The following is a 24,240-nucleotide window of genomic DNA, read 5'->3' as shown; positions in this document are numbered from 1 at the left end:
CACTACATACATTCACTCCCGGTGCAGTAGCTTCAGTGTTAGCACCCAAAGGCAGCTCCAATGGCATATTCCTACACTGATGCTTCAAATCTTCTGTCATAGGTAAATGAAATGCTCACAAACAAGCATACTTATTTCTCTTAGGCTAGCATTAAACTTTCAGCACCAGGATCCTGGCTTTTTATCTTATTCTGTAGTGAGGTCAGGCAGACATACAAATGCTAAATACATCCAAAGAGCAAGAATTTAAGGTATTTCCTCACCTAGTTCTAAGAACATTCCTTACATAGAAAGCATAAATCCCATCTGACTGGCCTAGGCATAAGAAACACTATTCCTCAAGCTAGTACCTGTGCAACTGCTGGCCGGGCTAGCAGAGTCTCCCTCAGAGCCTTGTTCAGATTCTGAATGGGTGATGCTTCACTCGTGGCTGCTTCTGTTGGCTGCGGCAAAAAGTCAGGCTGTTCCTCCTTGTCACTCTCCACCAGGGATGACTGGCAGGGTTCACTGAGGACAGCTTCAAATTTCTTCATGAATTTAAAGAGGGTCCTGGCCCCAGACAATAACAGAGATGAGGAGGGAAAAATGGATGGAAGTGAGGAAATGTAAAAATAACATCATACTGTGTACACATGTAACTTACCTTTTGTATACAATGAGTTCCATTAGATACTCACAATCATATTTTAAAAGAATAAGTATGACAAGTATTGTCATCTCCCTTTTCTAGAGGAAAATAACTAAAGCCAGAGATGGTGGGATCACTTTACTCAAGGTAAAACAGCTGGTGGGTGGAAGAAGATTCAGCCTTTCCACAGCACACAGTCTGCTTCACCTCAAGGCACACCTATCCAGCCTGCAGGTAGACCAGGCTTTGGGTGGTAGGGGATGGTGTTGGAAAGCCACACCAAAACAATCTTGTGTTTTATAATACGTTTAGGCAGCACTAAGTCAGGCCATTATAACAATGTAATCTTGCTACCTACCACTCACAAATTCTGAGCTTTAGTCACCGCCAGTTTTAAAAGATGAATTACCTGTGTGTCTTTTCCACAGATTGTTTAATGGACCAGAAGCTGACATCATTCCACTTGGATATTTTAACAAATTCCTGTAAAATAAATGAAGCTCAAGGGATGGCTTTATAAACCTGGTATCATTCTGTTTCTTTTAAGATCATCTGTTTGCCAAAGACCAGAGCCCACTCCATCCCAAACACAGGGCTGTCAGTGAACAAAACAAGTCTAAAAAAGGAACCAGTGTTTGTCTCAAAGGAATGAAAAGGACTACTGCTATAATCAAAAGGTCACCTGATATTTACTCTGGCTCATATCAGGGTTGGTTCCACCACCACTGAAAGTATCAAAAAGAGAGTGTCCTTATGTGGCCGGTGTGGTCAGTGGTTGAGCATAGACCCATACACCAAGAGGTCACGGGGTTTGATTCCGAGAAGGGCACATGCCTGGCTTGCGGGCTCAATCCCCAGCAGGAGGCATGCAAGAGACAGCGGATCAATGTTGATGTTTCTCTCTCACCGATGTTTCTATCTATCCCTTCCCCTCTAAAATAATTAAAAACTTTAAAAAAAAAAAAAAAAAGAGGGTCCTCGTTACCCCGTGGCACTTCACGGCACATGGACAGTGCTCCTCTGAGCTGGAAGATCAGCCTGGTAAGACCAGGGGAGCAAGCACTAACAGACACCTGGGGCAATTCTCTTGAGGAGTCTCTGACGGGCTACTCCATTAGCCCCTCACGAACTGAGCCAGGTCACAATGGAGCCAATGCCACAGAATGTACATCTTGCCATCCTCCTGGGCAGTTGCAATGCTCTCCTCCATTCCCCAGAGCCCCTGCCTCATTGTTAAACAGATGAAAGAACAGAACTAAATAAAAACAATTTGTTGATTTTACTCTCCCAAGAGTGATCATGACAGCTGTTCATCTTACTTTAAGTTCTTTTTCTAGGGGGGAACGAAGTTCCACAATTTTGGCCTGGACCCGGTCAAAGAATTGCTTGTAATAATGGTACAAATTCCATAGAACACTGCAAAGTGAATCTGGAAGAAATGAAAAGGAAACAAAAACACCACACTTGCTACATGTGCTACTGGCTCCACCTGTGGGGGTCACATTTCAGAGATGTGCCTTCCTCATTACTCTTCAGGTAATAAGTTTACAGTATGTTTCATAGGCTCATCAGGGAGCCTATCTGAATTTAGCAGTTCCCAGAGAGGCAGGCTGTCAACAACTACCCTACCTTTTCATTTCAGCTTGTAGCGAAATTTCTTGTTGCACTTTTTTCTTAAAGATGGTGTACTCAGACATTCTGCTAAATTTAATTTCAAACCCTTTCTCTAAATCTTATTGTAAAGTCAGCAGAAACTGAGCCTGTTTAAAAGGTGGCATATTGAGAGGCTCACCGTGACTGCTCATTCACCTACACTCTATACTCATTTTACAGTGACAGTGTTATCCAAGTTGCTGCAGTCAGGGGAAAGTAACTGACAGTAGGAGTTTTGTGTGCAGGTGCTTGATGAGTGGCAGTGTTCTCACTACATCAGAGAAGCTAACAATGGCCTGGATCAAGCAGAAGCTCAGCAGGACATACCACTGTCTAGACAGAAAGGCATGCCGCCTCAGCATGCCAGTTTGGGCCCGAGCTCTGCACCTGGCAGGTTACCTCTGCCAGAGTTCAGCAGTCAGCGCTTCACTAATAACCAGCCTGTACTTTAATCAAATGTTTATCTCTACATCTCCTGTGAATCACATTAAAGTGGAAGATGACTAAAAGTGTTTAAAACCTGGTATGCAATAAGATACCTGTATCATGAGGAGAATTCAAAGTCTAACCCATTATAACACTGCAGCATAAAAGTAAAGAAAAAAATGGTGTCTCCTTACCTTTTCCTTCAACTTGTGGCATCAGCAAGACATGACAATGGAAAACCAGTAACATCTGAAGGCGTACATGGAATTCTCCCAGTGAGGATCCTTCAATAAATGCTTGTAACGTGCTGACCAGCAACATCAGGGTCATCTGTTTGTCATCTGTAGAGATTCAAAGAGGAAAACATACATGTGCCTGCAACCATCATTCCCTATTCATAACATGTATGCAGTCTCCTAGGGCACCCACTGAGGGATGGCAGTCGAGCAGAGATCACAAGGAAGCTTTGAAGCAAGGATCGCAGCTAAATTCCAAGCTGATTTAGAAACAAGTTGTACTCAGGGTGTATTAAATGCACTCCCAGCAAATTATGAAACTGAATTATGAGGTGCTCATTGTAAGTATGAAATGAAACACTTTTAAAGTCACACACATTAACTGCTACCTACCAAGAAAGCAACGTTCATTTTGACTTGTCTCATGGATATAGAGCCTAAGGAAACCTTATGACTAACTCTCTGCTCTCGGGAAATAGTCACTTAAACCTCTCTGACTTTTGTCATTAAGAGAAGAACTACACGGCTTTCTTGGCTGACCGCTCAGGAATACTATGAGGTCAAATGACGCCTCCCTGTGAAAGCAGTGGCAGGAGGGGACATGGGTGCAGGTAAATCCCACACTGTGCAGCACTCCAGTTCAGCTTGGGCCCTCTGAATAAGCAGGCACTGTCTGACAGGTGTTACCTTCCTGCTCTTCTGTTTGTTCCTGCATGTGCTTCTCAAGCATCTGATAGATGGAGAACCAGTGCTTGGTAGATTTCTCAGTGTGGCGCTTCATGGTATTATCCAAACTCATAGACCAGCAGCTGAAACATGAGAGAAGAGGACAAGGAAACATTTAAGGAAATCCATTTGAAATATCTAGAACCACAGAGGCAGCAGCTAAATGGAGATGGAGAAGACTCCCAGTTTGCTGCCTCAGGACGGTATGTAGTTACCTGGTCTCTACTAAGGTCGTTCTAATGCCCAGCTTTTAATTTGTGGTTAATGACTGAAAGCACATTCTCTACCTGTTCTCTAGCTGTACTACAGAAACAAGAAGAAACAAACACGCATGTCCCTGCGACACAAGGTCAGGAGGGGAAGGGAAGTGACAAATGTACCACTTACTTCAGTTCCAGTTTACGCCAACGAATGATCATCTGACTGACCAAATCCAGGTGTTTCCGCAGAGAGAGAGCTCGACTTGCATTCTCCTCCCAATCCTACAGAAACAAAGATGAAAGTTACTATGGCCATCATTCAACCCTTCATCACCTCCTCCCTCAAGAACATCCCGGGCTTTTCTTGTAAACACCACTGGGTCCTTCAACTTGTATGCTGATTTTCCAAGAGCAGTAATGTGTTTACATCCTGTGTATCTAGCTTCCAGTTCTTTCTGGTCACCTGACAGAACCCCAGCAGAGCCAAGATTAGAGTCAGGCAAAAAGCACAGGATTTGGAGACCTGGGCCGGAATTCCTGTTGTTAATCCATGACCCCTGCAAAGTTCAGGGCCCTCATCTGATAATCAGGGAAGCACCAGCTACCTCCCTGTGAGAGGACTGAGGGGGACAGGGTGTGAAGGCACTCAGCCAATCTGAAGGCCCACCTAGAAGTCCTGGCCAGGAGCCCTTGGTGCGCATGGACGCTGCATCCCACTGAGAACAGGTGAGGTAGGGAGGTCCCTTACATGCCTCACAGAGGTAATGGTTTCCCTTGCAATGCCAGAAAAAAACAAGCTTCATCCTTCTCCAACCCAGACTGTAACTTTCTGTCCCTCTAACACTAATGGTGCCACAAGATATTTTTTTTCAATTGATTACAAACTAAAATGAGGAGGAGCGGGGGAATAATTATACCTGTGCCTTTGCCAGAAGGATCTCTAACCCATTCAGGAACTTGGAGATGGGGCTGGAAAGTGGGAAACTACGAATTCTGTCCATTACAACCATCAGCTGCAGGGAGAAAAAGAATTGGGGGTGTCTAGGTGTTAATACCAATCATCCAAAGTCTCAGGGTACTAAAGAGAGACCTTGCCAGAAGGTTCCTGCAGGGATGGCGAAAGGCCACATCCTCCATGCCCTCTCCACACCACCCACCCTACCTGCACAAGAGCTGGATGTTCCGGCCAATCCTGCAGCAGCCGAATGACAGCCTCTGAGAAACCCTGAAGCACAGGTTGACAAAGCCGTGCTTCTGGGACGTTGGGGTGCTGGTAGAAGTCATAGGGTCCATCTGGCTTCACCATCAGGTCTGAGGTTGCCTCCCCAAAGAGAGTGTTATGGGAGAGGGTGCAGGCCAAAAGCTGGCTGCCCAAGAGCTGGGCATTCAGGTCAACGCCTGTGAAGTTAATGTCACAGTAAAGTCAGTGGACTCAGTAATTTGATAAGTTAAAAAGATGTTAGAAACATGCTAGAAAATAATGAACTAATGAAGCGGATACCTCACTGCCATATGCAACCAAAGCGACATAGGCCTAGAGGACTGTGACCTACTATTGCCGCATCACAAAACTATGCCAAGTTCCTTGGTTATATCTGAAGAACTTGGATATGACCTAAGCGAATCAAGAGGGTAGTACAGAGTCTGGCTTGATGGACTCAGATTCAGTTTCTGTAGCTATTCTCAGCAGGTAGAAATGAAATTTAAAGCCTCCTTCCTATTTGCATGGAATAACTCATGAGGTCACGGAGAAAACTGTATCAAACCATATTCGGTGAGATTAATTTCTGAGTTCCCAGGAATACATGATATCATTTGGAAAGCACTGAAGCTATTAAAGGAAATAATGCTGAAGAACAAAACGATTTAAGCCAGTGGTTCTCAACCTTCCTAATGCCGCGACCCTTTAATATAGTTCCTCATGTTGTGGTGACACCCAACCATAAAATTATTTTCGTTGCTACTTCATAATTTTGCTACTGTTATGAATGGTAATGTAAATATCTGATATGCAGGATGTATTTTCATTGTTACAAATTGAACATAATTAAAGCATAGTGATTAATCACAAAAACAATATGTAATTATATATGTGTTTTCCGATGGTCTTAGGCAACCCCTATGAAAGGGTCGTTCGACCCCCAAAGGGGTCGTGACCCACAGGTTGAGAACCCCTGATTTAAGCTAAGTCCACACCCTTATTTTGTTAATCCCTTAACCCCAAAGCATTCAAACGATGAAAATCCATCTTTATCACAGAATTTTAAACCAATTTTTTTGAATCAGCTTGTCTTTTAAACTAAGAAAATTCCATTAATTTTTTTAAAAATCTAGTTTTTTGAGGAAACTCCGTACTGTTCTCCACAGTGGCTGCACCAGTCTGCAGTCCCACCAGCAGTGCATGAGGGTCCCTTTTTCTCCGCATCCTCACCAGCACTTGACATTTGTTGATTTGTTGATGATAGTCATTCTGACAGGTGTGAGATGGTACCTCACTGTCATTTTGATTTGCATCTCTAGGATGATTAGTGACTTTGAACATACTTTCCTATGTCTTTTGGCCTTCCTTATGTCCTCTTTCGAAAAGTATCTATTTAGGTTCGTTGCCCATTTTTTGATTGGGTTGTTTATCTTCCTTTTGTTAAGTTGTATGAGTTTAATGTAAATGTTGGAGATTAAACCTTTATCGGAGATAACACTGGCAAATACGTTATCCCATGCAGTGGGCTTTCTTGTTGTTTTGTTGGGGGTTTCTTTTGCTGTGCAGAAGCCTTTTATTTTGATGTAGTCACATTTGTTTATTTTCTCTTTAGTTTCCATTGCCCTAGGAGCTGTATCTGTGAAGAAATTGCTTTGGCATATGTCTGAGATTTTGCTGCCTGTGGATTCCTCTAATATTTTTATGGTTTCCCGTCTTACGTTTAAGTTCTTTAACCATTTTGAGTTTATTTTTGTGTATGGTGTAAGTTGGTGGTCTAGTTTCAATTTTTTTACATGTATCTGTCCAATTTTCCCAACACCATTTATTGAAGAGACTGTCTTGAGACCCAGTGATCCCACTTCTAGGAATATATGCTAAGAAACTAGAAACACCAATCAGAAAGGATATATGCACCCCTATGTTCATAGCAGCACAATTTACAATAGCCAAGATTTGGAAACAGCCTAAGTGCCCACCAGCAAATGAGTGGTTTAAAAAACGGTGGTACATCTACACAATGGAATACTACGCTGCTATAAAAAGGAAGGAACACCTACCATTTGCAACAGCATGGATGGACCTGGACAGCATTATGCTAAGCAAAATAAGTCAGTCAGAGAAAGATAAATATCACATGATCTCAGTCATTTGTCGAATATAATGAGCAACATAAACTGATGAAAAGAAATAAATCCAGAGACAGAGAAGCATCAATCAGACCACTGAACCTCAGAGGGAGGGCAGGGGAGGGTGAGAAGGGGATGAGATCAACCAAAGGATTTGTATGGCCGAAACCGGTTTGGCTCAGTGGATAGAGCGTCGGCCTGCGGACTGTAGGGTCCCAGGTTCGATTCCGGTCAGGGGCATGTACCTGGGTTGCGGGCGCATCCCCAGTGGGAGGTGTGCAGGAGGCAGCTGATTGATGTTTCTCTCTCATCGATGTTTCTAACTCTCTATCTCTCTCCCTTCCTCTCTGTAAAAAATCAATAAAATATATTTTTAAAACAAACAAACAAACAAAAAAAAACAAAGGACTTGTATGCATGCATGTAAGTATAACCAATCGGCACAGATAGGAGCGGGGGGGGGGGGGGGGGAGTGCATGTGCAGGGGGTAATAGGGGATAAGGACACATATGTAATACCTTAATCAATAAAGAAACAAAAAAAATTTTAAATCTAGGGAAAACAGGGAGGTAATGGTTTCATTGTTCCAGAAGTAGCAATGATATATCTATTCAGTTTGAATTCCCAAGAGTATAACAAAGTAAACAGCCGTACCCATTAGGGGATAGAAGTGTGTCACCAGAGATGCCCCAGTCTGATAGCAGGACAGAAACAGGCTGAGGTAGTGTTTTGCCTCATGCGGTGGCAGAGTCTGTTGGTACCAGAGGGACCGAGCAAAGCTGAGGCACAGCTGCTGGTGAATCAGCATCACAGCCTGCATGGAGCCTGGGGAGAGGAGGGTGGGGTCTGTGGCTGCTGCTGCTTCTTGCCCATCTGAAGTTCCCTTCTCCTCTAGTGTTGGTTCTACCAAAATATCTGCGAAGTCCTGTAAATAACATTAGAGCAATCAAACTTTAAAGAAATATTAAATCCAGTTCTTATCAGACTAAAAGGAAGGGAAAAGATGGAGTGTGAACAATCAAGAAAATGAGGTAGTGACTTATATAAAACTAGAGGCCTGGTGCACGAAATTCGTAGAGTCCCTAGGCCTGGCCAGTGATCAGGGCAGATTGGGCCTTTTGACTGCCGGCCAGGGCCTCCCTTCCCCAGCTGCCAGCCTGGGCCTTCCTTCGTTCCATGCTGCCCCCTGGTGGTCAGCACACATCACAGCAAACGATCAAACTCTCAAACCATGGAGGGAGGGGTGTGTGTGTGTGTGTGTGTGTGTGTGTGTGTGTTATCAAGGGAATTCATTCCAGAACAAATCCTGACCTGCTGATGCAGTGGAAACTGTCTTCTGAACTCCCGCTCCTCCTCTTCCTCCTCGCTCAGGGCTGTCCGGGAGCTCCTGCTCCTGTATCTGTACAGGCTGTTCTCCTGCTCGGCCTTCTCTTGGGCAAGGCGTTCCTGCTCATCCCACTCATTGATGATTTCCTGAAAAGTCACATGTTCAGAAGGAAGCTTATTTGCCTTTGCTGAGTCACTTATAATGAAAAAGCACAAGATTTACTATCTCTTAATTTCTCATGAAAACAGAATATCATGGTTAAAAAACAAATAAATGCCAACATCCAAGAAACTAATTTTCAGGGAACAGAGAGCAAATGGCCTTTGTTTTCAAACTGTGTCTACAGCGACCCCTTTCCTAAATCCCCCCTTGCTACAGCATTAGCATTTTACAGGTGTAAAAACTTCCTGTCAGAGGTTAATGGTGCTCTGCACTAAGACAGGCTGGGGGGGGGGGGGGGGGGGGGAGGGTCTAGAGGGGAGGGGCAGTGTGGGGGTGTGAGGGGCAGTGTGGGGGTGTGATTCACTACCAATCAGGCAAAACTGGGATATGCCTTATCAGACATTTCTTAAATCCCCTATTACCTCTAAGATTTTAAGTCCTTAAATTGGCAAAAGTATAAAATAAAGAAACCACAGAGTATTGATGAAGATAAGCATCCACCATTCAGTAAGATAATTTGTATTAAAAGCCCAAGCAGTTAATCTTTGTCCCAGCAATTCTGCTGCCTAGAATTTGTATGCAAAGACCTGGTTATAAGACTATTTATAGTGTTGTTGGGTTTTTCCCAAAAAACAGCAGGAAGAAGTACACAGAAATATAAATCTTCAATTATAGGAAATTATTTAAATGACTTATATCATACCCACACAATGGAACACTAGGCAGCAGCTGAACATGATGCAAGTAAAGAACACCATAATTATGGGGAAAATAATCACCAAATGCTATTAGGTTTTTTTAAAGCAAGTCACAAAACAGAATGGACTTTATTATTGGTTTGTAGTACTCTAGTGACTAAAGGACCGATCTCAGGGACCATGGAAGGGATGGAATTGTTTTCAATCAGTACATTTATATCAGTTAAATATTGGGTCACTATGTTAAGGTTTTTATTTTTAAAAAGGTTCTATTACTAAACAAAAAAACTGTAAACCACTGGGAGGAATGACTTAAAATAAAATAAGAATGTCACAGACATATATATACATAGACACAAATAAGCAAGCCTAGAATGGGATACACCAACATGTTAACAGAGTTTGGTAAATTCTAATAATTTTTTGCTAATATTTACTATTTTAACTGTTTAAAATGAGAACAAGTTGATTTTGTTAGTAAGGGGAAAATAAGATGTTATTTTATTCATAGTAATAAAAAATTATATGACAAAAACTAACAAAGTCAAAAGAAAACCAACAAATTCTTTGCAGTGTGTAACACAGATAAAGGGCTAATATCACTATGATTTTTTTAATCTCTTAAAAACTGAGGAACAAAGGCCTCCAAACCCCACCGTTAAATAGGAAATGAAAGAAACAACAGTAGATCCCCCTCAGTAATCACAGTCTCTATGTACACTGACACTGCTGTAATGCAGGTACCCCGCTTGTGCTCCCAGCTCCCTTGAGGAGGGGTTGGGGCAGACCCACACTGGGACAGGCTTACCTGGCACACATGTCTAAAGAGCTGCAAGGCCCTCTGGTCCAGCTCTCCCTTGCAGAGCACATGGGAACGCAGGTAAAGAAGGGCATTCAGCAGCAGCTGTTCTCGGGTGGGGCAGGGTCTCTGGCTCTTGCTTTCCAGCTCCTTTCCTCCTGAGCGCTTGAGGGTCAACTTCCCAAGGCCTCGCAGAACCTCCTCTGACTTGACTGAGCACAAAGCATCTGCATGAGCATAGTAAGTGGGGAAGGTGGGGCCCACTGATGGGAAAGCCAACAGGGATGCGACCAGAGTGTCCAGCCTGTCTGCACAGACCACGCTGCTGTGGAGTGAGGAGTGGACCTCGGATGCCACCAGCCTCATGCCATGCTGCATCTGCAAGATGGATGCCTGCAGTGGGGTCACGGAGTCTGGATACAGGGCATACTCCTCGGCCAGCCGCCTCCTGAACTGGTGGTGCGACTGCTGCCAGGAGGCTTCCTCCTTCAGAAGGTTCTGGGCCACCTGGGCAGACCGAAGCCCGTCCATCTGCAGGGCCTGCAGGAGCCGTGTGAGCAGATCCTGAACAGCCGGGGCCTTGGCGATGCTGGAGATGTAGTGGTGGATCTCCTGCACCAGGGACTCATATGCAGGCAGCTGGGGTCTGAAGGCCTGCTTCTTCGACAGGCTGCATATTAGATTCTCCAGCTGATCAATTCTTTGGTAAAGCAACCTAAAGGCAAAATGATACAAAAAGAAGAGCAAGAAATCTAGACTGAACTGTCAGGAAAATATAATGAAGACATTCCTGCTACTAAGGGATAACATGATATTAACAATTATAATAAAAATGGATAATATAGACAGCAGTTACTACGTGCCACACATGATGTTAATTAAGCAATTTAGATGCATATCTCATCACAACTCACTGAAGTGGGTACTATTATCCTTTTACAGATATGGGTACTGAAGCTTAAAGGCATTAAGTGGCCTACTCAAAGTCCAAATTCAAAGGGCAGATGCAGTTCTGAGAGGCACTCAGAACCCAAATACCATACAGTATTTCCTAAAGCAAGACCCACACAGTGGACCTCATCACCCAACTTCTTCCATGTGAAGAGTAAGTTCTGTTTTCAACCCTCTTGGCCCCATGTGAATCCGGCCCCTCCTTTCATAGAGCATATCTTTTCCTGACTATAACCATGGCTTTGGGATCTAATTGTTAATGTGGTTCAGAGATATATATCATCGCCTCTGCTAACACTGTAATTACATTACAAAGATCAACCTCAAAATGCTTTTTTTAAAAGGAGAGACTATAATCTCCAACACAAATAACCACTCTGCTGTGTTACCTGATATGAGGATGAGAGTAATTGATAATGACTTCATCTTCCAGGTCTCTTCCAGTCTGTAGCTCGGACGAGAGGTTTCGGGTCTTCCACTCGCACTGCAGCTGGTATAACTAATAGAAAGGGAGAAGCTGGTCTGCTATGCCCAGCTAAGACCTTGCCCAAGAGGACAATGCCCTGGGGGGAGGGTAGAGCACTGGACTGGAAGAATTGGGGCTCCTGAATGACCTGAGGGGTGGCTCAGGTAGGTCCCTCAAGTGATTAGGTGAAAGAAACTACCTTATTTTCAACACTGAACTTCTGGGACTCTGCTATAGCAACTTAGTCTTCACTTCAATTAATATAATTTTCCTTTAAAATACAGAACTAGTATCTCACTATCTTCATGTAGGCAGTTCCTGGTTTGGTTCAAATAGAAAAGGTACCCGTAAGATCTGAATGTACTTGATTCTGGACTTTTCAATACCGAACAACAAAAGTTCAAAACCCATAGAATATTATACTCTGTCTGAAGTACTTTCCAAATCAAACATCCAAAACTTAGTTCCAGGGCAGGGAGTCTGAATAGTAAGGGCTACAGCACTTCCCTGGCAGTGCCTCAGGTGTTCTGCTGTCATGCCCTCTGCCCACTGAAGCCTATAGCTAGACAAAGCAGCACCCTATGTAGGGCCCCTCTCCCAGGGCCTGAGCCCACGCAGAGGAACTCCCAGAGGGAAAAAGCAGTCTTTAGAACACAATCCTGGGAAGTCACAGGGCATCTTGAGCAAAATTGCCCCTTTGATGCTCTGTGTGCCCAAAAGGGAGTAAAAGGGGTTAACACACTAAGTAAATCCAGCCAGTCAGGACAGAGCCCATGCCCCAATTCTCGTCTCCATACCTCTTCCTTGGCATATCTGAGCTTGTATTCCCTCTTCACTGCGGGGGTCGAAGCGTGCCTGGGGAAGCCATGTCTGAATCTGGAGCAGGCCGAGGCTCACCCAGAGGCTCCCACGCCGGGCTGGCTCAGGCAGGTCCCGCTTACCCTCCCCTTCCCCGAACAGGAGGCGTAGGGAGGTAAGCAAGAGGCACAGCAGGTCTTTGGGCAGCAACTCCTGCCCCGCCACGTCCCCAAGAGTCTGGCCCACGTGCTGAAAAGCCTGGCTGTCCCCACGCAGCAGCTGCTCGCAGTTGTGCATGTACTCCTGCCGTAGGGTCTCGGGGAGCAGCTCAGCCAGGCCTGCCAGGTGTCGGCACAGCACAAGCCCCTGGAGCCGGGAATCCGTGCGTCTGAGGGGATAAGGAAGCACTTAAGTGCTTGCATTGCATCAAACAGCATTCCTTTCTCCCACTATGACATGAAAGACTGCACTCCAATACTAGGTGTTTTCATTTTCATATGATCTATGATTTTCTAAGCATTACTCTCTTGATCATGACATGCTTAAAATTGACTGAGCAGCTGGCCAGTTCACAGTAGCCTGTGATCGGTTGAAAACCTGCTGATCCAGCCAGAAACACCCTGGCCTTCACCTACCAGAACTGGCCACCAGAGAAGCAATTTCTGACTGAGGTTCCTGATGCATACTCTGGAGAAACAAAAGCTTTACAGCCTGCCCAGGGGGAGGGAATACCTGAACTCTGCTACTGAAGGAACAGCCATGTTGGTCCAAAGCACTGAGCTGATGTCCCGGAGCTGCTGGGCTCTTTCAACCCACTCTCCCAGAGTGACATGCGAGGAGGATAGGATGGGGAGGCCGCTCACATCCCAGGGACTTGCTCTGCAGCTGCTGGTCAAGACTTCGAAGCAGCACTTGGAGAACATGGCTCTACTGAGACTGCCAGGGCCCTAATGGATAAAGAGTTAAGTCACTTTAGAAATTAATTAAAAGGATTTCAATAAGTAGCACTGGCACCTTAGAGGTAAGGAAAAGAGGTTCAGGTTGCTAGGACCAGGAGGACTAAATGGTGTAAGGTGTTAGCAGGCTTTAGAGCAGTGGTTCTCAACCTTCCTAATGCCGCAACCCTTTAATACAGTTCCTCATGTTGTGGTGACACCCAACCATAAAATTATTTTCGTTGCTACTTCATAACTGTAATTTTGCTACTGTTATGAATGGTAATGTAAATATCTGATATGCAGGATGTATTTTCATTGTTACAAATTGAACATAATTAAAGCATAGTGATTAATCACAAAAACAATACGTAATTATATATGTGTTTTCCGGTGGTCTTAGGCGACCACTGTGAAAAGGTCGTTCGACCCCCAAAGGGGTCGCGACCCACAGGTTGAGAACCGCTGCCTTAAAGGACTGTAGACTCTATTCTCCAGGAATGAGGAACAATGAGTGCTTCAGTAATGCGAGGAAAACCCCTGAATCCTGGACATTAAGGAGGCCTTTTTTTTTTTTTAATGTATTTTATTGATTTTTTACAGAGAGGAAGGGAGAGGGATAGAGAGTTAGAAACACTGACGAGAGAGAAACATCGATCAGCTGCTTCCTGCACACTTCCTACTGGGGATGTGCCCGCAACCAAGGCACATGCCCTTGACTGGAATCGAACCTGGGACCCTTCAGTCCGCAGGCCGACGCTCTATCCACTGAGCCAAACCAGTTAGGGCAGGAAGGCCATTCTTGCAGTACAGCTCGGAACACACTGCAGAAAGGTGAGATTCAGAAGCAAAGAACTAGGAGACAAATGTAAGAGTCAGGGACAAAGTTTGCCAAGCTGTGCTCCTTGGACTGTTCATCTGGGACACAGTAGTAACTGTCCACAGCAAAAGCTGTTCAAATACATGTAATAGGAAACTCTACACAACTCTCGGGGACCCATAATGTTTATCACCAGGAGCTTTGAGAGATATTTTTCAATAAAAACAAAACAAAACAGTTTTGATAGAGCAACAGAATAGAAAAGACTCCAAAAGTAAATTCTTGAAAATTTATGGGAAAATAAAATATATAATCAAGGTGGCATTTCAAATGAGAGTGAAAGGGTTAATTAGTCAAAAATGGTGCTGTTATACAGCATTTGGATACGTTTGCAAAAAATAAAAAATTTGTAAGTCTACCTCAAAAAACAAGATATCCAGATAAACTTGATTTAAATACAAAATAAAAATACAGAAAGAATTATGGGAATAGTTTTTTTAATTCTAGGTATAGTGAAGGAAGAGTTTTTTTAAAAAAGCACGAGACCTGCCATATACAGATGATGTATCACAGAACTGTACACTTGAAACCTAAACAATTTTATTAATCAATGTTACCCCAATAAATTTAAAAATAATGACAAAATAAAAAATGAATAAATAAATAGCACAGCACCAAAGCCAGAAAGCAGAAAAAGGTAAGCATATTTAAAAAGAAGACATTAAGCCCAGCCAGCATGGCTCAGTGGTTGAGCAGCAATCTAAGAACCAGGTCACATTTGATCCCCGTCAGGGCATATGCCTGGGTTGTGGGCTCCATCCCCAGTGTGGGGTGTGCATGAGGCAGCTGATCTATGATTCTCTCTCATCATTGACATTTCTCTTTCCGTCTCCCTTTCTCTCCAAAATCAATAAAAATATTTTTTTAAAAAAAGAGGTAGCCAATAATAAAATGACGAACCCAATTTTTTAAACAAAATGGGCAATGAACATGAATGATACATAATCATATTCAATCTCAAAAAATAATCAAAGGTGTATGGATTAAAATGAGATTGTAAAAATTGTCTAATTTAATGCTGATAACACCAGTGTGGCGATATAATGGAGAAACAGGTCCTCATGTATATAATAAAGGAAACTGTGCTCTAGTCCCAAGTCGTCCTGTGGTTGTCCAGAGCTTCGTGATCTCCCTCTTTACTGGCTCCTGGCATGTTTAAAAAGTAAAGAAAAAACCACCTGACTGACATTCTGGTAATAGCTATAATTTCTTTAACTGTGCGTACTTTAATCAAGGGTAAAATTCCAGTTCTTATATCCACAGAAATACTCAAAGGGACAAAAGCTTATGCAAGGGGAATTGATACAGTATGCTTATTACAGGAAAGGGAGGAAATACAGACAAGAAACCTCAAAACCTATGATTAAATAAATTTCAGCACTTCTGAAGGATGGAATACCTTAAAAAGAATAAGCTAGAACAACATAAACTGATGAACAAAAACAGATATAGAGACATAGAAGCATTGAACAGAACAACAAACCTCAGAGGGAAGGTGGGGGGCGCGCGGTAAGAGATCAACCAAAGGACTGGCGTGCATGCGTGTAAGCATAACCAATGGACACACACAGCAGGGGTCGAGGGCATGTGCTGGGGGGTGGGAGCAGGCGGGAGAGATCAATGGTGGAAAAAAGGAGACATATGTAATACTTTCAACAATAAAGAATTTAAATTAAAAAAAAGAGTAAGCTGGAATGACAGGTACATGTTTCCATAATGTATTATGTAAACAAAAAAAATCTTATTTTTGTTCATGTATATATTTAATATAAAATATAGGTAAACAAGATACAGAGCAAAGCCCTGGATGGTGTGGCTCAGTTGGTTGAGCATCATCCCATGCACGAAAAGGCCCAGGTTCAATTCCCAATCAGGGCACATGCCCTGCGTTGCAGGTTCGATCCCTGATAGTGGGTGTGCAGAAGGCAGCCAATTGATGTTTCTCTCTCCCTCTCTCTCTCTAAAATCAATAAAAACATATTTAACAAATGAAAAGATACAAAGAGCGATTATTTCTACTGAATTTTACTATACATGCACATACACACACATGAACACATGTATGCTGTGTTTAAATGTTTTGTAATTAGTCAAAAGAGTATTTTAATTAAAAACGAGATAAAATACTTTTTAAGGAACCTTTCTTTCTTTAATTCAGAACTTCCCAAATCATTTAAAACAGAATATCTTCTTTGAAGGTACACTTATTAAAATCCTGTAGAAAATAAAGTCCTATAATTACTTAGTCACTGCTTTATGCTAACAGTTATTGCTAGATCTATTGTAAAATCTTTTCCACTATCACCAAACATTTTTATGTTTTATGCCAACAAACCTTCAGTGTGGAGTCCAAAAGGGACTTGGGCCTCTCCCTCTGCTGCGCATCGGTCAGAGGGCTCCATGTGAGCCAGTACTCTGGATTTGTGGTCACAGTACTGCTCCAGAAAGACATAAATGTGGAATTAAATAAGTCAGACCACAGAGAGGTAATTTCTTCTGTAGACACCTAGAGATAAAGAATAATTAGATAAAGAATAATTAATCTTTATGAGAAATATCTGATAAATCAAGTTATATGGCCTCTATAAGATCCATTTAAAATTAATATGGGTTTAAAGATATTAATCCTGATGTTCCTAATTTTCTGCCATCCTGGTGATTTTGGTAAAGTAACTTATCCTTATAAAATATATATATATATATATATTTTAATTGTCACTTGTGGATATGTTTTTGCATTGACTGAAGAGGAAAAAAAAGGTAGAGAGAGAAAAACATTGATGTGAGGGAGAAACATCAATCAGTTGCCTCACACATTGAACCTGCAACCCAGGTACATCTCCTTGACCCTTGACACTTCGGTGCATGGGCCAACGCTCTAACCACTGATCCATTCCGGCCAGAGCTACCCTGATTATCCTATATAATAAAAGGCTAATACGCAAATAGACCGAACGGTGGAACTGGAGCAACCGAACAACCGGTCGCTATGACATGCACTGACCACCAGGGGGCGTGTGCAGACCATGGCGGGCGTTGGCTGCAGCGGGATGGTGGAGCAGGTGAGCGAGAGCGCCAGACCAAGGCGGGTGAGCCTCTGGTGGTTACTGAAAATTCTTTGCTCCCACACGCTGTAGTCCCGCCCCACGCTCACACCTGCTGCCAGCACCAGCCCCACTTGCACTTGCACCCGCACCCAGCGCCGGAGCCGCTGCTCGCACCCACTGCCAGCGCCAGCCGCACTCGCACCCACAGCTGGTGCTGGAGCCGCCGCTGAACCCCACTGCTGGCCCTGATCGCCCCTGAGGGCTTCTCCACCTCCCCCTGCTCCTGAGGGGCAATCAGGGCAGCAGCAGCTGCTCGCACCCACTGAGGGCCTCAGCCCCACTTGCACCTGCTGCTGGCACCGGTCCCAATCACTCCACACTGTCAGTGGGTGCGAGTGGGGCCGGCGTCGTCAGCATGTGGGAACAGTGACAGCGGCAGAAGCGGGATTGCCGACAGACAGGGAGCTGGGGGCCACGGCGGGGGCACAGAGGATGGGCTGAGACCCACCCCTGTGCCTACCGCAGCCTCGCAGCCCACGGTTCCTTTCAAGGTGCACGAATTCGTGCACTGAGCCCCTAGTAATTTTATAAGACTAAGAAGAGTCCTGGTCAGTGTTGCGCAGTGGTTAGATGGTTATCTGTGTACCAAAGTGTTGCGGGTTCAATTTCCAGTCAGGGCACATACCCAGGTTGCAGGATTAATCCCTGGTGGGGGCATGTGCATGAGGCAACCAATTGATGTTTCTCTCTCACATCAATATTTCTCTCTCTCTCATCAATGAAAAACATATCCTCAGGTGAGGATTAAAAACAAACAAAAACTAAGAAGAGATCTGTTTACATAAGTAAAATAAATCAAACAATTATAATTGATTCCCAACAGCAAAACAGATAAATAAAACATTATTTAAAAAATTAAGATTGTACTAATGAAGTTGTATTAACTACAGTTTACCATTTTTCACATTCAATAGTTATTCTTGGGGGAAGAGTAAAACCCACTCTCACAACAATGTATTTTTGAGAAAATAAAATAAAAATAAGCAAATATTTTATCCTCTTTTAACTGGAAAATGAATAGAATGATCCTGTGATTGGAGCTGAGAAATACCCAGGTAACTATTGCAAAAGAACATTAAAAATTCTCCCCCTTGACGTTAACTCAAGTAAGAATGAAGTTTGCAACATGTAATTTTGAGATAATAAAACGTGCTGCAGCCAAAACCGGTTTGGCTCAGTGGATAGAGCGTTGGCCTGCGGACTGAAAGGTCCCAGGTTCGATTCCGGTCAAGGGCATGTACCTGGGTTGCAGGCACATCCCCAGTAGGAGATGTGCAGGAGGCAGCTGATCGATGTTTCTCTTTCATCGATGTTTCTAACTCTCTATCTCTCTCCCTTCCTCTCTGTAAAAAATCAATAAAATATATTTTAAAAAAAACGTGCTGCAATTAGTCTGCCATAGAAAAATCTAATCAGCTCATAGTGAAAAGGAGGTTTATTTCTTTTTGATTTTGGTTTTTTACCTTCTGATGATGCAGTAAGGACCAAAGGCCTCGAAGTTCTTGCGGAGCAACTGGTGTGTGCTTAAGACAAAACGTGATATGATTACTTATTTCCTCATCTATCTGGGGTTGCTGATTTTTACTGGACCTGTTCCAAAAATAAAGAGGGAGAGAGGGTAGGCTGTGAACTATCAATGAATGGCTAGAAAACTGCTATGTACAAAAATATGAAAAACACTGAACTTAGAATAAATTTACTTAAAAAATGAGCAAACAATACTACTGGAAAAATAGCCAGCATCTTTTAAAGGTGGAGTGAAGACAAGCAAGAATCTTCAAGAAGTTGTGGCTTGCCGAAACCGGTTTGGCTCAGTGGATGGAGCGTCGGCCTGCGGACTGAAGGGTCCCAGGTTCGATTCTGGTCAAGGGCATGTACCTGAGTTGTGGGTACATCCCCAGTGAGAGATGTGCAGGAGGCAGCTGATCGATGTTTCTCTCTCATCGATGTTTCTAACTCTCTATCTCTCTCCCTTCCTCTCTGTAAAAAATCAATAAAATATATTAAAAAAAAAAAAAAAAAGAAGAAGTTGTGGCTTTCTAAAGTGGCAACTGACCTCCCTCTGCTTCGGCAACTACTCCCCCTCAAGACAAGTCTGTGCTTTGTGTCACATGTAGGACACACAGATTAATCTAAAAAGAAAAGAAGTTCCCCCGAGAAAAATGGCTTACCTTCTCAGACAAGCCTGTGTCATAAAATCAGCTGTCACTTTGTACTGCCAAAGCACAGCCAGATACTCCATTGCAGGCCATAACTGAACACTCCTGGTGAGTTGGATTAAGGAGGTGAAATCTGGCTGAGATGGGGTGGAAGCATCACTGGGCTTTCGCTCCAGAAAACCAAGTGAAATTCCTTTGGCTTTTACTTCTAAACACTGAGCATTCACAAGATTCTTCAATTCATCTGGACAAAAGGACACATGTGGCATCATTGTATAGCAGTCAATCGTATAGGATCAGATTCCCAACAGCCAGTAATATGACTGTGAGCTTAACCAAAGTGCAGCTGAACCTGAGCGTGCGTGTTGTATCTGTGAAATGTTATTAATCCCCGCAGAGGTCTAATGCCAGAATTAAACAATGTATGTGAAGTTTAGCTCTACGCCTGACACTTATTTAATGGTAGTTATAGTATACCAAGGGGGAAAAGCAAAAGAAGAAAACCTAAGGGAAAAACTTAGAACTTATTGACTGCAGGGTGGCAGACACACTCTGAGAGTATCTGTTAGCAGGCCAGATTGCAGAGTATGTTACCTGGGTTGGTATCTTGTAGAATATTAGCTCTGAGGACCAACCCCCAAGCCTGTAGGAGACTTTTCTTTAATGTCCATTCAGAAGCAACCACTTGGAGCCGACTGATGTCTTCTAGCCATACACTCTCCCCCATAGCAGCCATCCGCTCCCTGATGGCAAGGGCTTTGTTAAGAGTTTTCAGTTGTGAAAAACACTCCACCACCAGCTTGTCCTGAAACAATATAACCCAGGAGAGCCTACTGTAGAGAAGAAATGTGGTTCTTTTAAGCAACCTATTCAAGTCTGAGAAAAGATTCAAACAATTTCCACAGTGCTTCTAGAAAATATACGGTTTGTTTGTTCTGATGCTCTCAGAAGATTTTACTGTAATACAGTTACTACCTAGCCTCAGCAGTCCCAAGAGTAAGTAAAATGGTAACTTTTAACAAATGAGTTAATAGTATTCGTTGGCCACTTAACAGGTAAGCTTTGCAGGCAAGGATGAGTCCAACTGAATGGCAGTTTCACATCCCAGAAGAACTTGAGAAGAGGTCAAACCTTTGATTATTACATGATTCCAAGGTTTACCTTAAAAGGAAACGGTCGTCCTAGGAACTTCTGCAACTTCTTTATACCAGTGAAGCCACCAGTTGGGCTCCCCAAGCAATTCTGAATATGCTCTGAGACAGTCTGGACCTCTTTGTAATATCTTCAGAGAAGGAGAAAAAGGGCAGAGGGGAAGTAAGGAAAGGGGAACATGCTGAACAATAAGAGACATCATTTACATTTTATATCTGATTTACATTCACTAGTAGGCCAAGGGAATAAACCAAAGAAAGAAGTTTCAATTCCAAGCCATCTTCTCTTTAACATCATCAATACTGTAGATATTGACATTATTACTCTAAACATGAGTCTTACTTGTCTTCATGGTTCATCAGGAGTTGGGGAATCTGACGGACCAGATGTTTTAAAACCCAATGCCAGTGAAGGGCAAGAAGGGCCAGCCCTGGGGCATCCACCTTTACTGTGTCAGCCACAGTCCAAAACCGGTCCCGCCACCGCAGAGAAGCCAAGATCTAAAAACAATGGAAACCAAAACTGCTCACAAACATCTTCCAGAAAAGACATAGACTTCAATTATTAACCAATACTCACCATCCACACGTGAAAGGTCTAATATTCCACTGGAATATTTTTAGGGACAATAAGGCAGTCAGAGAAGGCAAAAAAATCTTTGCTCCTAATACTTAAAAGTTCAGAGCTATTACATTAGAGAAAACAGAATTACTGGGTCCTATGGTTAAGTGTAGAAGTAATTTTATAAGGAACCACCAACTTGTCTTAAAAAGCAGCTGCATTGTTTTGTCTTCCAACCAACGGTATAGGCGAGTCCAAGTTGTTCCATTTCCTTGCTAATATTACCTGCTGGGAGTGATTATAATTTTACCCATTTTGGTGTGTGACACCTCACTATGGTTTCAATTTCCATTTCCTTGATAACTAATGATCTTGCAATTTTTCAAGTTCTTACTAGGCATTCTTACATCTTCTGAGAAACATCTATTCAAAATAATCTTACTCATTTTTTAAATTGGGCTGTCTTATTAGTTTGTTTATATAATTTATGTATGATTTTTAAACACATGTTCCCAGTGTTTCCATTTTCTTAAAGTTGTCTATTAAGAACAGAAGTGTCTGATTTTGATGAAACTTTTACAAACAATCTTCCAAAATCTTTTCCTATCCTCAGGTTATGAAGATTTTCTCCTACGTTTTCTTTTAGACAGTTCATAGTTTTGGCTTTAATATTAGGCTATGGTCCATTTTGAAATAACTTTCGATATAATGTAAGGTAGGGATAAAGGCTCATTTTTACTTTATTATATGAACATCTAGTTGTTCCATTTGTAGGATAGGCTCTTTTTCTCCGGTTAACGACCTTTGCACATCTGGCAAAAACAATAACAACAAAATCAACTGACCCTGCTACCCAGTCGCTCAGTGATTAGACTTGCCGGCCTGTAGCCTGTGGACTGAAGGGTCACGGGTTTGATTCCAGTCAAGGATACATACCTCGGTTGCAGGCTTGATCCTCCGCCCGTCAGGGCGTGTGCGGGAGGCAATCAATCAATGTGTCTCCCTCACATCTATGTTTCGGTGTGTGTGTGTGTGTGTGTGTGTGTGTGTGTGTGTGTGTCTCCCCCTTCCTTCCACTCTCTCTAAAAATCAATGGGAAAAATATCATCAGGTGAGGATTAACCCTCCCCCCCCCCCAAAAAAAATAAAAATAAAAATCAACTGACCACATATGTCAGAGTCCATTTCTAACAATACCCACTGTTTTCATTTATGTAGCTCTGAATGCAAATTAGGTAAATGTGAGTCCCCAACACTGATCTTGCAAAAATGTATTTTTACAGCAAGTAGTCTCAAGATTAGTGATTTCTTTCACGGTTTCCATGAAGTTAAAGCTATGTTAACAATAATATCGCATTACTTGCCTCTTTCCCATGTTGACATTTATACTAATGGTACCCCTCCACCCCCAAAAAAAGATAATAGACAAACTGTGACTGGGTATCTGGCAAATACTGTATTGAAAATGAATAAAGTGAATCTGTCAGGTCATGAAAAACAATTCAGAGTATATGCTGCCAGTGATAAAATTCAAGCTTTTAAGCAAAACCTGAAACTTAGAAAAACCTTCCCAACATTAAAAGATTTTTCTGCCCTAACCGGTTTGGCTCAGTGGATAGAGCATCGGCCTGCAGATTGAAGGGTCCCAGGTTCGATTCTGGTCAAGGGCATGTACCTTGGTTGCGGGCACATCCCCAGTAGGGGGCGTGCAGGAGGCAGCTGATCGATGTTTCTCTCTCATTGATGTTTCTAACTCTCTATCCCTCTCCCTTCCTCTCTGTAAAAAATCAATAAAATATTTTTTTAAAAAAAAATATTTTTCTGATGAGGTTTGCAGTAATTTTTTTTTATGACTGTGACTTTACTTATATTGAAGAATGACATATGTTAGCATTTGGAAGATCTGATAACTCAGAGAACAATATTTTCCAAATTACCAATACATCAGCTATAAATGCACACAAGGGTAAAAGTCTATCCAAAGAGCAAGCTAGGCCAATGGATTTTAATATACTAGCTTAACAAGATTAGTGACATTTTTTTGGATTCCATATTACAAGTAACCTTTATAAAACCATCATTTGTCAAGTTGTGGTATAGTATCAAAGAAAAATATTCACAATTATATGAAATATCTATTAAGATACTCCTCCTTCTTCCAACCTCAAAACTATGAATAGAGGCCAGTTTTTCAACCCAAACAAATATATTGCAAGAGAATGAATGCAGAAGCAGATGTGAGAATCCAGCTTTCTTTAGTAAAGCCAGAAATTAAAAAGACATACAGAAATGTAAAACAGTACCACTCTTTCTCATTAATTTTTGTTTTGGAAAAGAGTTGATTTTTCATTTAAAATGTTATTCATATTAACATGAAATGGATTCGTTATTGCGTTTTTAAACAGATAAATAACTATTTTTTTATATTTGTCAGATTTATATCTTAATTTAATAAATATTGATGTAACCATATAAACAAAAGTTCTTTTGGATCTTTAGTAACTTTTAAAACCATAAAGGAGTCTTGAGACCAAAGGGTTTAAGACTTGCCGAAACCGGTTTGGCTCAGTGGATAGAGCGTCGGCCTGCGGACTGAAAGGTCCCAGGTTCGATTCTGGTCAAGGGCATGTACCTGGGTTGCGGGCACATCCCCAACCTGGGTTGCGGGCACATCCCCAGTAGGAGATGTGCAGGAGGCAGATGGTCGATGTTTCTCTCTCATCGATGTTTCTAACTCTCTATCTCTCTCTCCCTTCCTCTCTGTAAAAAATCAATAAAATATATTTAAAAAAAAAAAAAAAAAAAAAAAAAAAAAAAAAAAAAGACCTGCTACTCTAGTTTAATAGAATTACTAGAATAATCCAGATTCAAAACTCAATTAAATCCACATGTGACAGTGATGTCTAGAAGGCTTAAGTAAATTAAAATGAAACTAAAAATTCCAAAGTCCAGCAACACATACATTGATAAATAAGTTACAATACATACATTTAATGGAATTACTAGGCAATCTTAATGAACTCTTGATACACCAAACAATATGGATGCA

General features: G+C 42.4%; 1 protein-coding gene across 1 annotated transcript in view; it reads right to left on the bottom strand.

Moving 5' to 3' along the window:
* The window catches only part of MDN1 (midasin AAA ATPase 1), a 155,209-nt gene that overhangs the window by 34,587 nt on the left and 96,382 nt on the right, over positions 1-24,240 (bottom strand). The window contains 21 exon segments of the mRNA XM_070418082.1: positions 351-549; positions 1,038-1,111; positions 1,948-2,057; positions 2,902-3,048; positions 3,631-3,752; positions 4,057-4,151; positions 4,787-4,882; positions 5,032-5,267; positions 7,851-8,121; positions 8,508-8,669; positions 10,192-10,897; positions 11,523-11,632; positions 12,397-12,441; positions 12,443-12,785; positions 13,130-13,344; positions 16,548-16,718; positions 18,783-18,909; positions 19,491-19,722; positions 20,073-20,283; positions 20,640-20,760; positions 20,973-21,130. Coding sequence (XP_070274183.1) covers positions 351-549; positions 1,038-1,111; positions 1,948-2,057; positions 2,902-3,048; positions 3,631-3,752; positions 4,057-4,151; positions 4,787-4,882; positions 5,032-5,267; positions 7,851-8,121; positions 8,508-8,669; positions 10,192-10,897; positions 11,523-11,632; positions 12,397-12,441; positions 12,443-12,785; positions 13,130-13,344; positions 16,548-16,718; positions 18,783-18,909; positions 19,491-19,722; positions 20,073-20,283; positions 20,640-20,760; positions 20,973-21,130 — 3,951 coding nt within the window.

This window comes from Myotis yumanensis, unplaced genomic scaffold, assembly GCF_028538775.1.
Source record: "Myotis yumanensis isolate MYYU_CA2020_CCGP unplaced genomic scaffold, mMyoYum1.0.hap1 SCAF_6, whole genome shotgun sequence".
Classification (NCBI taxonomy): Eukaryota; Metazoa; Chordata; class Mammalia; order Chiroptera; family Vespertilionidae; genus Myotis; species Myotis yumanensis.
This window is presented reverse-complemented; position numbering and strand designations above follow the sequence as displayed.